This window comes from Pipistrellus hanaki (genome assembly GCF_964339955.1).
Source record: "Pipistrellus hanaki genome assembly, chromosome: 6".
NCBI lineage: Eukaryota > Metazoa > Chordata > Mammalia > Chiroptera > Vespertilionidae > Pipistrellus > Pipistrellus hanaki.
Genome location: NC_140508.1, coordinates 36,336,195 through 36,349,653, shown reverse-complemented (window position 1 = coordinate 36,349,653; position 13,459 = coordinate 36,336,195). Strand labels below are relative to the sequence as shown.

Sequence of the window (13,459 nt, the reverse complement as noted above, 5' to 3'; positions counted from 1 at the left end):
TGGATATGGCTTGGCTTAATTCCAAGCAATGGAATGGCTGTACCATTACATAGCAAGCAAAAAACTGTTTCCTTCATCATCTAGTGTTTTGTCAAAGGTTAAGGTATGGGAGATTTCAGCATATTTAAAGAAGCCAAAATTCACCAAGTTTGAACCTTCTGTTCTTCTGGGGTTAAGAGATTGCTTAATCTCTCTCTCTCTCTCTTTTCTTTTCTTTTCTTTTTTTTTGTGAGGAGTCCACAGACCTCCCAAGAGATACGTCATAACACTTAAATGCATTTTTAATATCAGGTTTTCTCCAGCGATACACTAAACCCACATAGTTCATTCAGGTCTAGTGCTGTACTAGTCAATCACATGAGTCATACCTGGATTGTCAGATTTAATTAGAAATTGAAAACTGATGGCTTGTGAGCCATATGCAGCTGCAGTGTGTTTCATTTGGCCCATAGAGTATTTACAAAAATGTAAATTTCTTTGAAAATCTGGAGATTTCACTAAATATGGATTTTTGTCTTTTCTTAAAATTCAAAATATTTATTATTTCCGGGCCTTTAGAATTCCTCCCATCACTCCAAAGAAAAATAATAAGCTGGAGTAAAGTTGTGAGTGCTCATCATAGATGGGTATTTGAGTTTCTCATTGCTTAAACCATTCATACAGTATGTGTAAATACACTTAATGGCCAGTGTTCTTCTCTTAGTTATTTTACCTGCCTGACTCCAATAGGTATGTGAGTTTGTGATATCTGATGTGGATAATAGTGTCTTGTCTTTTGCCCAAATGGCATCCAAGTCAAATAATTTGAATAGCCTGAAACAATATTTTACTGATTATTCAGCTACCTGCTCCAGGTAAAAATTCTGAAGAGAAAGGATTGGTGCAGATAGCTAAATATATATAACTAGAAGTCCAGTGCACGAAAATTCATGCACTTGAAGGGGACCCTCAGCCCGACCTGCACCCTCTCATAATCAGGGACCCCTTGAATAGGGTCCCTAGGCCTGGCCTGAGATCAGGGCCTATCAGGGCTTTCCTTCCTCAGGCTGCAGGCAGCTGACCCCACCCCTGCCACTGCTTGCCATCTACCCCCCACCTCCCAACCACTGCAGATGACAGGCTGGGATGCAATGGCTTGGCTGGCCTGGGCCTCCCTCTTTCTTTGCTTGGGGATGGAGCCAGTCCTGCGAGGGGCCGTCTGCCTACCTTATTGCCCCTAACCACTGGCCTACCTACCTGATCACCTCTAACCACTCTGCCTGCCTGCCTGATTGCCCCTGCTTGCTTGGGGGTGGGACAAGCCCTGCAAGGGACCGTCTGCCTATCTGATCGCCCCTAACCACTCGCCTACCTGATCACCCCTAACTACTCTGTCTTCCTGCCTGATTGCCCTGAATGCTTGCTTGTGACTTCCGGTTGGTCAGCCTCTGGTTATTACAGCCCAGGGTTTTTATATATTAGGATACTAGAGGCCCGGTGCATGAATTCGTGCATAGCCCCACCCCCTGGTCAAACTCCTGGTTGAACTCCTTGTCGAAAGAATTGAACTCCCGGTTGAGGGGACAGTTTGCATATTAGCCTTTTATTATATGGGATAATATAAATACTTTTTTTAAAAGCTTTTTATTATGAGCAATTTCAATCATATATAAAATTATGGTATAAATAATACCTATATACTCATGATCTATTGTTAACCAATATTAACATTTTGTTTTGCCATATTTGCTTAATGTATTTTCAAGTAAATTGAAGATATCATGACATTTCACCCCTAATGTTTCAGTATGCATCTCTCTCTATTTTTTTTTTAATATATTTTATTGATTTTTTACAGAGAGGAAGGGAGAGAGATAGAGAGCTAGAAATGTCGATGAGAGAGAAACATCGACCAGCTGCCTCTTGCACACCCCCTACCGGGGATGTGCCCACAACCAACGTACATGCCCTTGACCGGAATCGAACCTGGGACCCTTCAGTCCGCAGGCCGGTGCTCTATCCACTGAGCCAAACCAGCCAGGACTGAGTATGCATCACTTGAGAAATGATTAGAACATTGTCCTGTGTGACCACAACAACATTATTATCACACCTAACAAAATTAGTAATAATTTCCTAATTATCCTAAAAATGTACTTTACATCTTTTTTTCAAACCAAGATTCAATAAAGGACCATATACTGCATTTGATCTTTAAGTCTTTTAAATCTCTTTTAATGTAGAATAGTTTTATCTAACTTTTACTAAGATGGCAAGCCAATTGTGTTAAGAAATCCTATATTCTAGATTTGTCTATTTTCTCGTGGTGGTAAATTGTTCTTTTGTCTCTTGTTAAAAAATTGCTAGGTTCAGTCAGCCTGCGGACTGAAGAGTCCCAGGTTTGATTCCAGTCAAGGGCACATGCCTGGGCTTCGGGTTCAATCCTCGGTAGGGGGCGTGCAGGAGGCAGCCAATCAATAATCCTCTCTCATCATTGATGTTTCTATCTTTCTCTTTCCCTTCCTTTCTGGAATCAATAAAAATATTTTTAAAAACTTGCTAGATTCAGGTTAAACTTTTTTTGGCAAGACTGTTTCATAGGTAATGCTGTGCATTTCATACTGTACATAATTTCTGATTGTTTCTGTGCTAATGATGCTAAGGTTGAACATTGTGTTCAGGTGTTGACAGTTCTTCCATTGTGAAGTTATTTTTCCCATTGACAAGACGAATCTGGGATGATACTTGGACATCACGTGCTATCCAGTTGTGTGTCACAAAGTTTTATATTTATTAATGATTTTTACCTGAATTATTTTATTAGGGATTTCAAAATTATATTTTTTAAACAATATATTTCTTTTTACATTTAAGTTGGCATTCTTCTATAATAAAGAGCTTTCATTAACTGGAGCTATTTAGCTACCCTGAAATGATTTCATTTATAAATCTATTTTATTCTACCTTGGAAATGTAGAATAAATAGTATGCTTGCTTTTAAAATTTCTCCTGAATATCACATTTTTTTCTTAGATTCCTCATAAAAAATCAAAGGAGCTCTAGTAAGAATTGAAATCAATAGGTAATCTAGAAATTTAAAATGTAGGTGAGCAAGATAACTGGTGTTTAATCTTAGTAAACCCAGCGAAATAGAATATATTATTTTTTGATAGATAACCATAAGTGAACAAATGAGTCTCTTGAGATAGCTATAACCTGTTTTCTCTCTCTGCATTTCAAACTAATTAATCATTTTTATATTGATTCTTTATTAATAGATTTTAAGTGGAATCTTCTCAATGAAGTTATCTAAAAAGTTACTTTAAAAAGTTTTTCTGGAAGGAAGGTCAACAATTTTTTTCATAGACTCTTTCAATTTTGTGTTTTTTTAAGCATTTGTGTAGTGCCCCATAGGTACTGTTAAACTGGTAATTCCTGAATTTAAATTAGCTGACCTGTGTGTCTGCCAATAGAGAGTTTTTCAAATCTTGATACATAGCCTTATACCATGACCATGTGACCTCTTTAGAAGACTCTCTAAGTCCAGATTTTTTTAGTTGGTTTCCTTCTTTCCAATTAAAGGTTCTTTTGGAAAATGTTTCTTAAATTTTAATTTTTCTTATTACAGTTGTTTCAACTTTGGAACAGCTGCTAAATAGCTACTGTTTTTCATGCAATTTAAGCAATCACTTTTCCTTGCTGAGCAGCAGCTTTTAAGCCCTAAAAATCTCTGTAAGCTTTGTTTATTTACCTTTAAAGTTCTTTAAACTCTGTAAAATGCAGATGGCAGTTGATTAAGGGCAGTGGTATTTCTAAAGGATTTTCTGAATGCTGGTGTTTCTTAACCACCCAGATCACACTGTTCCTTATTAATAATTACAATACCAGACTATAAGGTGCTTTAATCAAATGTCAAAATTTCCCTCAATATTTACTTATAATATGGAACTTGCCCTCCTCCCCCATAAGATTGCTTAGATTCATTTTTGAAAAGCATTTGCCCTTGGAGTTTATTGACTATTCCAAAAATAAAAGTTAATACATTTTTCCATTTATTAAAATAATATAACTATATTACAGCATATTTAGCTGTAATATTTAGCCTAGCACAATTATTGTTTGCATTTTTTAAAAAAATATTTTATTGATATTTTATAGAGAGGAAGGTAGAAAGATAGAGAGTTAAAAACATCGATGTGAGAGAAACATTGATAGCTGCCTCTTGCACACCCCCTACTGGGGATGTGCCCACAACCAAGGTATATATCCTTGACCGGAATCGAACCTGGGACCTTTCAGTCCACAGGCCAACGCTCTATCCACTGAGCCAAACCGGTTTCGGCCATATTGTTTGCATCTTAGTTTATTGATTTTTAGTCCTTTTTTCTTATCCATCCTAAAAAAGAAAGCATAGTTATAATTATAATTTTAGTTTGCATAAGAATTCTTTTTTAATCCTTACCCAAGGATATTTTTTCCACTGATTTTTAGAGAGAGGGAAAGACAGAGAAGTATTGATGTGAGAGGAACACATTGATTGGTTATCGGTTGCCTCCTGCATATGCCACGACTAGGGACTCGTCTGGGGAGAAGCCTGCAACCGAAGTATGTGCCCTTGATGGGAATCAAACCCAGGACCCTTCATTCCGTAGGCCATACTCTATCCACTTAGCAAAAGAGGAGGGCTTTAGAAACCTTGACTTCTCAGAAACTTTTATCAGGACAGGAGTAAGGCAAGTCTTGGGAAGCTTCTTGTGTTGTGGGGTCAACCAAAGGCTTATATAAATTCTCAAAAAGCACTTGTTTTATTTTCTTATGATCTCTTATTCCCTCCTCCCCATACTCTAGACTTACAAAAAGGTAGCATCCTATATAATAAAAGGGTAATATGCAAATTGACCCTAATGGCGGAACAATTGGGAACAACCGGTCGCTATGACACTCACTGACCACCAGGGAACAGATACTCAATGCAGGAGCTGCCCCCTGGTGGTCAGAGTGCTCCAACAAGGGGAGTTCCACTCAGCCACAAGACAGGTTGACAGCTGCGAGCGCAGTGGCAGTGGTGGGAGCCTCTCCTGCCTCCTCGGCAGCATTAATGAGTCCTACTGGCCCAAGTTGTCAGTCGGACATCCCTGAGGTCTCCCAGGCTGCCAGAGGGATGTCTGACTGCCAGCTTAGGCCCAGTCCCCCGGGGAGTGGGCCTAAGCTGGCAGGTGGACATCTCCCAAGGAGTTCTGGATTGTGAGAAGGCGCAGGCTGGGCTCAGGGACCCCTCTCCTCCAGTGCACAGATTTCGTGCACTGGGCCTCTAGTATAACATAATAGATATATATATATATATATATATATTGTATATAGATAGATAGATAGATAGATAGATATATTAAAAAAAAATATGGAGTCTACATTATTGATTATATAATTATGCATTACCATGCTTTTTCTGTATTCTCTTTTCAAAGGTTTTCTTATTGTCCACTTGGCACATGCTTCAGGAATAACATTCACCATGGTTTTGGATGACCTTCCAAACTTAGAAGACATCTATAATTCCTTGTGTTCATCAACAATGGAAGACTCAGAGATGGATTTTGACTCTGGACTAGAAGATGATGACACAAAAAGTGATAGTATTTTGGAGGATTCCACAATTTTTGTAGCCTTCAAAGGAAATATAGATGATAAAGACTTCAAATGGAAATTGGACACAATATTGGAGAATGTGCCCAATTTGTTACACATGGGTAATTTGCTTTAATTACTTTTGCCTTCTAAGTATTTGCCCTTCTGTAACTATTTTGAGTTTTCCAATGTAAAATTTTGCTGTACTGGTTTGAAAGACTCATTTTAATTGTAAAGTTAGAATTTTAGGACTTTTTCCTTTTCAAGAAATGCTGTGGTGTTTATTTTAAGTTCATGGAGGAATTGAACTTAAATAGCATATGTAAATAGCCTGCTTTAGTGGACAGGAGTAAGTCTCAAAACCCGAATATATTTATTGTTTCTAACTCTCTGGCCTTATGTATAAAATGAGGAGTGTAGACTGGATCTTTAAGTCTTTTGCTTCATGGTTCTACTTAAAGTATGCTTGAAATTTGTTTTCTTAAACTTTAGATCAGAGGATTCTGAATCTAGCCATCAGCCGCATGTTATGGCCCACTTTCATTTTTTTGTTTTTTGTTTTTTAATTTTTTAATGTTTGAGTTTCATTACCCATGCTTTAAAATTTTAAATATTTTACATAAAAATCCATATTTTGCATTTGTCTGTAAAAATAAAAAGATGTGATAGTTTTGAGTTTTCCCTCTGCCCCAGATGATGCTGAACAGCACCAAAGACAGCCCCTCATCTCATCACAACTTCCATCTGATCTTGTCACACATTTACATTACCTGTCTCGGTCTTGTGGCCATTTGTGTGTGTGTGGGGGTTGTTTATTTGTTTTTAAATATATTTTAGTGATTTTTTACAGAGAGGAAGGGAGAGAGAGAGAGCTAGAAACGTCGATGAGAGAGAAACATCGACCAGCCGCCTCTTGCATACCCCCTACCGGGGATGTGCCCGCAACCAACATACATGCGCTTGACCAGAATCGAACCTGGGACCTTTCAGTCCGCAGACCGAGGCTCTACCACTGAGCCAAACTGGTTTCGGCGGGTTTTTTGTTTTTGTGTGTGTGTTGTTGTTTTTTGGCAATTTTGCACTTTATTTTTTATTTATTCGTTTGTTTGTTTAAAGTATTACATATGTCTCCTTTTTCCCCAATTGATCCCCTCCCCCTCGTTTATGTTTTTGAATCTTAGTTCAGATGTTTCCCATCTTTCTTGGTAGGACAATTATCTAATCTCTTCAGACATAGTGCAAAGCCTAGGTTTTATCTTTCTATCACAAATCTTGATTTAATCAAGTGCTCATTAGCTTTTCTTAGGCGTGCGTTGTTGTTTTTTTCTTTTGAGATTTGGTGTCAGGAGGGAAGCTGCTGTAGTTTATTTTTCAAATATTTTTTTAGTGTGTTGTGTAAGATTTCTTTGTAGTGAATGTATTATTTAGCATAGTATTAGAGAATTTTTTGTTAAAGTTGCAGTTATTACTGTCATTGTCACCATAATCACAGTCATAATATGTCACTTTATGAGGGCCCAGCTGGGCCTGAACTTGCTTATTGCTCTTAATTACACATTCCCCCCCCCCCCCCCCCGCTTGTTTTTAAATAGCTGAGTCAGTTTTTTCATGGCTTTTAAACAAATTACCAAACCCTGACCTATGCAGTTATTAGATTATATTCTTGGTGCAAAAATGTATTTTAAGTCATATCTTCTCAAATATAATGGAACTTTTAAAAACTTTTGATAAAATGTAGCTATTTTTGATAAAATGTAGTCTAGACCACATGCAAGATTCCAATACTCTTCAGATTAGGAAGAAGCCCTGTAGCATCTGTACTCTGTGGAGACAGGGTCTCAAGCTTCCTGCCTTTTGCTATTGGAGGCATAGTGTCAGGGAAAAGAAATTGACCTGAGAATCAGAGCAGGATTTTAATGCCATCTCTGATACTGCCAGGTAGCCACAGGATTATGGGCCAGTCACTCAGCCTTTCTGGGCTTCCATTTTCTTACCTATAAAATAGACTTGAACTAAACATTGCCTAATTCTTTCTAAATTTCTGTGATTTTATTATCTCACTGCTCTTAGCAAGTGTTCTATTTTTACCACATTAGAACAAGTGAACTTCATGTCTGGGTAAGTTAACTCTCAATGTATAATGGTTTTGGAGTCGGCAGGGGCTTTAGGCGACATGTAGGCACTTTCCCTCATCCATGGATATTTCTTATTTTAAGAACAGATATACCCACAAGTCCATTTTCCTTTATTTTTTTAGTCCTTGCCTGAGGATATTTTTCCATTGATTTTTTTTTTCCTAGAGAGAGTAAAAGATAGAGGGAAAGACAGAGAAACATTGATGTGAGAGAAACACATCAATTGGTTGCCTCCTGCATGAGTCCTGACCAGGGCCCAGGTCAGGGAGAAGCCTGTAACCAAAGTATGTGCCCTGGTCGACACTCCATCCATTGAGCCAAACTAGCTAGAGCAAGACCATTTTCTTAATATTGAAATGTAAAACTGAATAGAGAATACAAAAGATTTAACTTAGCCGAATTTTAACAAAAGGGAAAATTATTTTGTCTGGCATTGTTGGGGGGAAAAAAGTTTTTAGTCTGCTAACTGGTCCTGGGATTTGTTTTTCCATCTGTAAAATATAATTACAAACAATATTACCTCCTCAATTAGCTAATTTTTATATCTTCTTTTAAAGACATGCCCTGAAGTTTGCATTGCTTTTTCAGACTTGCTGAAATGTAATGCTTTTATATCCTAACTGAAGCCTGGTTGTCAAATTTTGTTGTTTCCCCCTCAGTTTCATGTGCTTCAGTAGAAATTGTACTCTTAGTTAAAGTAGGTAAAGATTTAAAAATCAAAGACATAAAGAATCAAGACTTAAGCCCTCCTTAAACTGAAACATTTATAGGACATTATAAGATATGTTTGCTCTCTGTCTCTATAATTATTTTCCACAGTGATGCTCAGTGAATATTTAAATATGAGTATTAAAATTTCAGATGTTTTATTTGAAGAGGTAAAATTACTTAACCTTTTCTTATTTTTCCTTTTTTCTGCGTAACCTTTTTATAAGTAAATTTACTAGTGACTTTTATAGTATTGTTTCTTTAAATAAGCTGCAGATTCCTTCATATGTATTCAACAGTTGGCATATCTGCCAATTGAATTTTTATAGAATCTCACTTGAAATTGGAGACTAAATGTTCTCAGTTTCTCAGTTCACATACATTAATCTGAGTCCAGACTAGATGTTATTCTTATTAATTTAAACTTAACCTCTCTCTTCTCTCATATTCTCTACTCTGTTTTACTGCTTTCCATTTATTCAGTAGCTATGGTGTATGTAGTAGGTCCTGTACTAGGTTTCTGGGACATATATCATTTAGCAATCACAACCTCTAAGTAGGTTTTTTCATGATTTTAAAGAAGAGAAAGGTAATTTTCAGAAAGATCAAATAACTTGTTCATGGGCACCCTGATGCTAAGTGGCAAAGTTAGTATTAGATTTGAAGTCTGAACCCAAAGCCTAAGCTTCTTAGCTACTCCAAGCTAGTGCTTTGCCTGTTCTTTTATCTTTTTGTTATTGTTTGTTTCATGTCTTTTAGTGGCTAAAAGATTACTAATATTATTCTCTTTCTTTCACAACCAAGAATCCAGCAAGCTAAAGGTACAGAAGGTGGAGCCCTGGAATAGTGTGCGTGTGACATTCAACATCCCCCGAGAAGCAGCGGAGCGGCTACGGATCCTGGCTCAGAGCAACAACCAGCAGCTTCGGGATCTGGGGATTCTCTCCGTTCAGATTGAAGGTGCCCATCTAGACACAAATCATAACAACAGCAGAATGCGGCATGATTTCCTGTGCTGATTTAATCTTCAGTTTTAGAATGCCAAGTAATTTATGTAATCTGTGCTTCACATTGTAGCACCTTAGGATAAAGAGGAATTGAATTTCTAGTTGGGTCGCGATGCTTTAGCATCTGTCGTCTCAGACTCCGTTCCTGTGGCTGATTTGGCTGTTGGCCTGTCATACTTTGATTTTACTGGCATTCTGACCAGAAACTGATTTGTCTTTTGAAGAACATCTAATTTCAGTTGCTTCCTTCTACCAACTAAGTCTTAGTTTTTATATCTTTACTTACCTAACAGAGATTAGGAGACCCTAAACAATTCTTTTGTAGTAATATTCATTTTTCAAATACTTTGCCAGAGTGGTCTTTTCAAAATGAAAATAAACTATATAAACACACACAGCTTAAACTTAAATCCCTGCTATGGCTTGCTATTGTTCAAAAGACCAGACTCTCTATTATGACCTCAGGCTTTGCGTGGTCTGATCTCTACCTTTTTCATCCAGCCTTATCTTGTACAACTCTCTCTTTGCTGTGTTCCAGCCTTTCCAGCTTGCTTTTGGTTCCTTGAATATGCATTTCTTCCTCCTGCCACAGGTCCTTGGCATTGATGGAATATTGTTCCCTATCATTTTCCCTTAAACACCTCCTCAGCTTCCAGTATCAGCTTATATCTTCTTGAGGATGTATTTTTTAAACTCCTTGACACAGTCATAGTTTTTTGTTATGTATACTCACCAAAGTCTGCATTTCCCCCCCTCAGGTCACACTTTTATTAGAGCAGTTATTTGATGATTGTTTTGTTCCCCCAAAGACTGCAAGCTCAAGTAGGATAGAGATGTCTTGTTTGGCTTATTGTTGGATCGCTGCTTGACTGTACATATTTTAGGTTCTTTGGTAGATATATGTTGAATGAAACCAAGGGAAGCACATATATAATGGCAACACTTTGTTTCAGTACTCAGAATACAGTGCTAAATAAAATACAGTCCTTGTTTTTATGAAATCAAAAGGAGTTCATGACCTTGGTGAGGCAAACAAACCTGTGAAAGGTGTAAGTACCAAGTGTGGGGAAGCACAAAGGAGGCTCTATCTTTGGGTGCCCAGTGAACCAAAACAATCTCCTTCCCTCTTACATTGATGCAGGCAGGTGGCAACCAACGTTTTCAGCCTTCCCTTCCACTGGTAGGCGAAGCCTTCCTGACGCTGTGCTTGCTTAGAACCTAAATGCTCCACAAAACGTCAGCAGCTGAGCTCAGCCATTGTTGCGCAGTGGTTGAGTGTCAGCCTATGAACCAGGTCACAATTCGATTCCTGGTCAGGGCTTGTGCCTGGGTTATAGGGGTATGCAGGAGGCAGCTGGTCAATTGTTTCTCTCTCACATTGATGTCTCTTTCCTCTCCCTTCCTCTCTCCAAACATCAATAAAAACATTTTAAAAGAAAGAAAGAAAGGTGGGGTTTAACATCACTTGATAAATGAAGGAATAGTGGCTTAAACAATAAATAGTTTATTTTGAAAAATTTGGGGTTGTCTAAAAGGATTCAGGAAAGTAAAATCAATTCATAGCAATCTACAGAATATAGTGAATTTTTAGGAATAGTGGAAATAAAACAAGTATTGGTTATAATAACACTATATTGACTTTTTTATAAGCACATAAGCACATGTACTCTTTATAAGAAACACATAAGTGAAAACCCCAAATGTTTGTGGTCTCTGTTACCTATTTACCTGACTTCAAAGGGCTTTTTTGGTAGTGTTTTCCAGTGGAGAAAGGAAACACCAGTTTCTTTTAATCAGACCTACTTACTACAAGTTCTTAAAAGGGTAAGATGCTGGCTCCCCTTTATTGTTATAACCATATATTCAAACGTAAGTACCAGTAAAGAGGCAAAATAGATAACATTTCTAGATATTATTAAATTCACATATTACAGAAAGAAGGGTTTTAACTTTTTGGTAATGTGTATCCCTAGGGATCTCCTTTCTCTCTCCACATTCTCTGAGAACTCAGGAAGGAGGGAAGTGGTGGCAGCAGCTGTTGCTTTTGTGAAACTGGTAGTAAGTTGATGCCTTTGTAAATTATAAGGGGAGGTGTAGCCACTGTCGTAGTGTCTGCTGCAAGGGTGGAAGGACAGGTTGTTCCCCGAACAGTCTGTTCTCCAGTGAAGAATACTCCTTGTACCTTCCTTTTTTTGAGTTTTGGCCAGGGAATTGGGGAGACAACTTTTTTGAGGGCATTTTGTGACCCTTCTGTAAATTCATGGTGATTTGAAGCAGAAGTCTGCAACCATTTTTTTGTAAAGGGCCAGAGAATAAATTTCTTTGACTTTGTCGTAATAACTCAACTGTTATAGCACAAAAACAGCCATAGGCAATGTGTAAATGAGTAAGTGAGGCTGTGTTCCAATAACACTTTATTTAAGTAAACAGGCCACAGGCTAGATTTGGCCCATAAAGATAGTTGACACCTAACAGGCAAGTTTGGGAGCCAATAGTGTTCTTTACATGTTGGGTTTTTTTTTTGTTTTGTTTTGTTTTGTTTTGTTTTGTTTGTGTGTGTGTGTGTGTGTGTGTTTTGAGATGTGCCTTTATTGATTTCAGAGGGAAAGAGAGAGAGAAACATCAATGATGAGAATCATTTGATTGGCTGCTTCCTGCACGTCCCCTACTGGAGATCAAGCTCACAACCTAGGCGGAATCAAACCCGGGACCCTTCAGTCCACAGGTTGACGCTCTATCCACTGAGCCAAACCAACTTGGGTTCCACGGGTTCCACTTGTTTTTTGTTGTTTGGTTTTATTTTTTATTTTTTAGTTATTTTTATTTTATTTTATTTTTTTAATCTTTATTGTTCAGATTATTACATTTGTTCCTCTTTTATGCTCCCATAGCCCCCCTCCACCCAGTTTCCACACACCCCTCCCTCCCGCCCTTTTCCCTCTCCCCCCCTCCCACTGTCCTGGTCCATAGGTGTACGATTTTTGTACAGTTTCTTCCTGCATCCCCCACACCCCCTTCCCCACGAGAATTGTCAGTCCACACTCTATGCCCCTGATTCTATTATATTCACCAGTTTATTCTGTTCATCAGATTTTTTTTATCCACTTGATTTTTAGATTCACTTGTTGACAGATAGTGTATTTGTTGTAACTTTGTTGTTCATAATTTTTATCTTTACCTTTCTTGTTCCTCTTCTTAAAGAATACCCTTCAGCATTTCATATAATACTGGTTTGGCGGTGATGAACTCCTTTAGCTTTTTCTTATCTGCGAAGCTCTTTATCTGACCTTCAATTCTGAATGATAGCTTTGCTGGGTAGAGTAATCTTGGTTGTAGGTTCTTGCTATTCATCACTTTGAATATTTCTTGCCATTCCCTTCTGACCAGCTGATAAATCAGCTGACAGTCGAATGGGTACTCCCTTGTAGGTAAATAACTGTTTTCTCTTGCTGCTTTTAGGATTTTCTTTTTGTATTTTGCCCTTGGCATTTTAATTATGATATGTCTTGGTGTGGTCCTCTTTGGATTCCTTTTGTTTAGGGTTCTCTGTGCTTCTTGGACTTGTAAGTCTATTTTTTTTACCTGGTAGGGAACGTTTTTTGTTATTATTTCTTCAAATAGGTTTTCAATATTTTGCTCTCTCTCTTCTTTATGGCACCCCCATAATTTGGATGTTGGTACACTTGAAGTTGTCCCATAGGCTCCTTGCACTATCTTCATATTTGTCGGTTCTTTTTTCTTTTTTCTTTTTTCTTTTTTCTGATCGGGTGTTTTTTGCTTCTTCGTATTTCAAATCTTTTATTTGATTCTTAGGATCCTCTAGTCTACTGTTGGATCTCTGTATTTTATTCTTTATTTCAGTCAGTGTATGCTTAATTTCTAATTGGTCCTTTTTCATATCCTTGAGGGTCTCACTATATTTCTTGGAGGTTTCTAGAAGATACTTGAGTAACTTTATAACCGTGATTTTTTAACTCTATATCTAGTAGTTTCCTTTCTCCATTT

At 37.7% G+C, this 13,459-nt stretch overlaps 1 protein-coding gene across 7 annotated transcripts in view; it reads left to right on the top strand.

The window, feature by feature from the left end:
• NCOA6 (nuclear receptor coactivator 6) overlaps positions 1–13,459 on the top strand; it is a 102,106-nt gene that overhangs the window by 26,490 nt on the left and 62,157 nt on the right. For all 7 annotated transcript variants that reach the window (XR_014795402.1, XM_084888543.1, XM_084888542.1 and 4 more), the window contains 2 exons: positions 5,445–5,726; positions 9,252–9,407. Coding sequence is in view for 6 of the 7 variants with exons in the window: in XM_084888543.1 (XP_084744669.1) it covers positions 5,492–5,726; positions 9,252–9,407 (391 nt within the window). In the remaining variant the exon portion in view is untranslated. The remainder of the gene's footprint in view (positions 1–5,444; positions 5,727–9,251; positions 9,408–13,459) is intronic.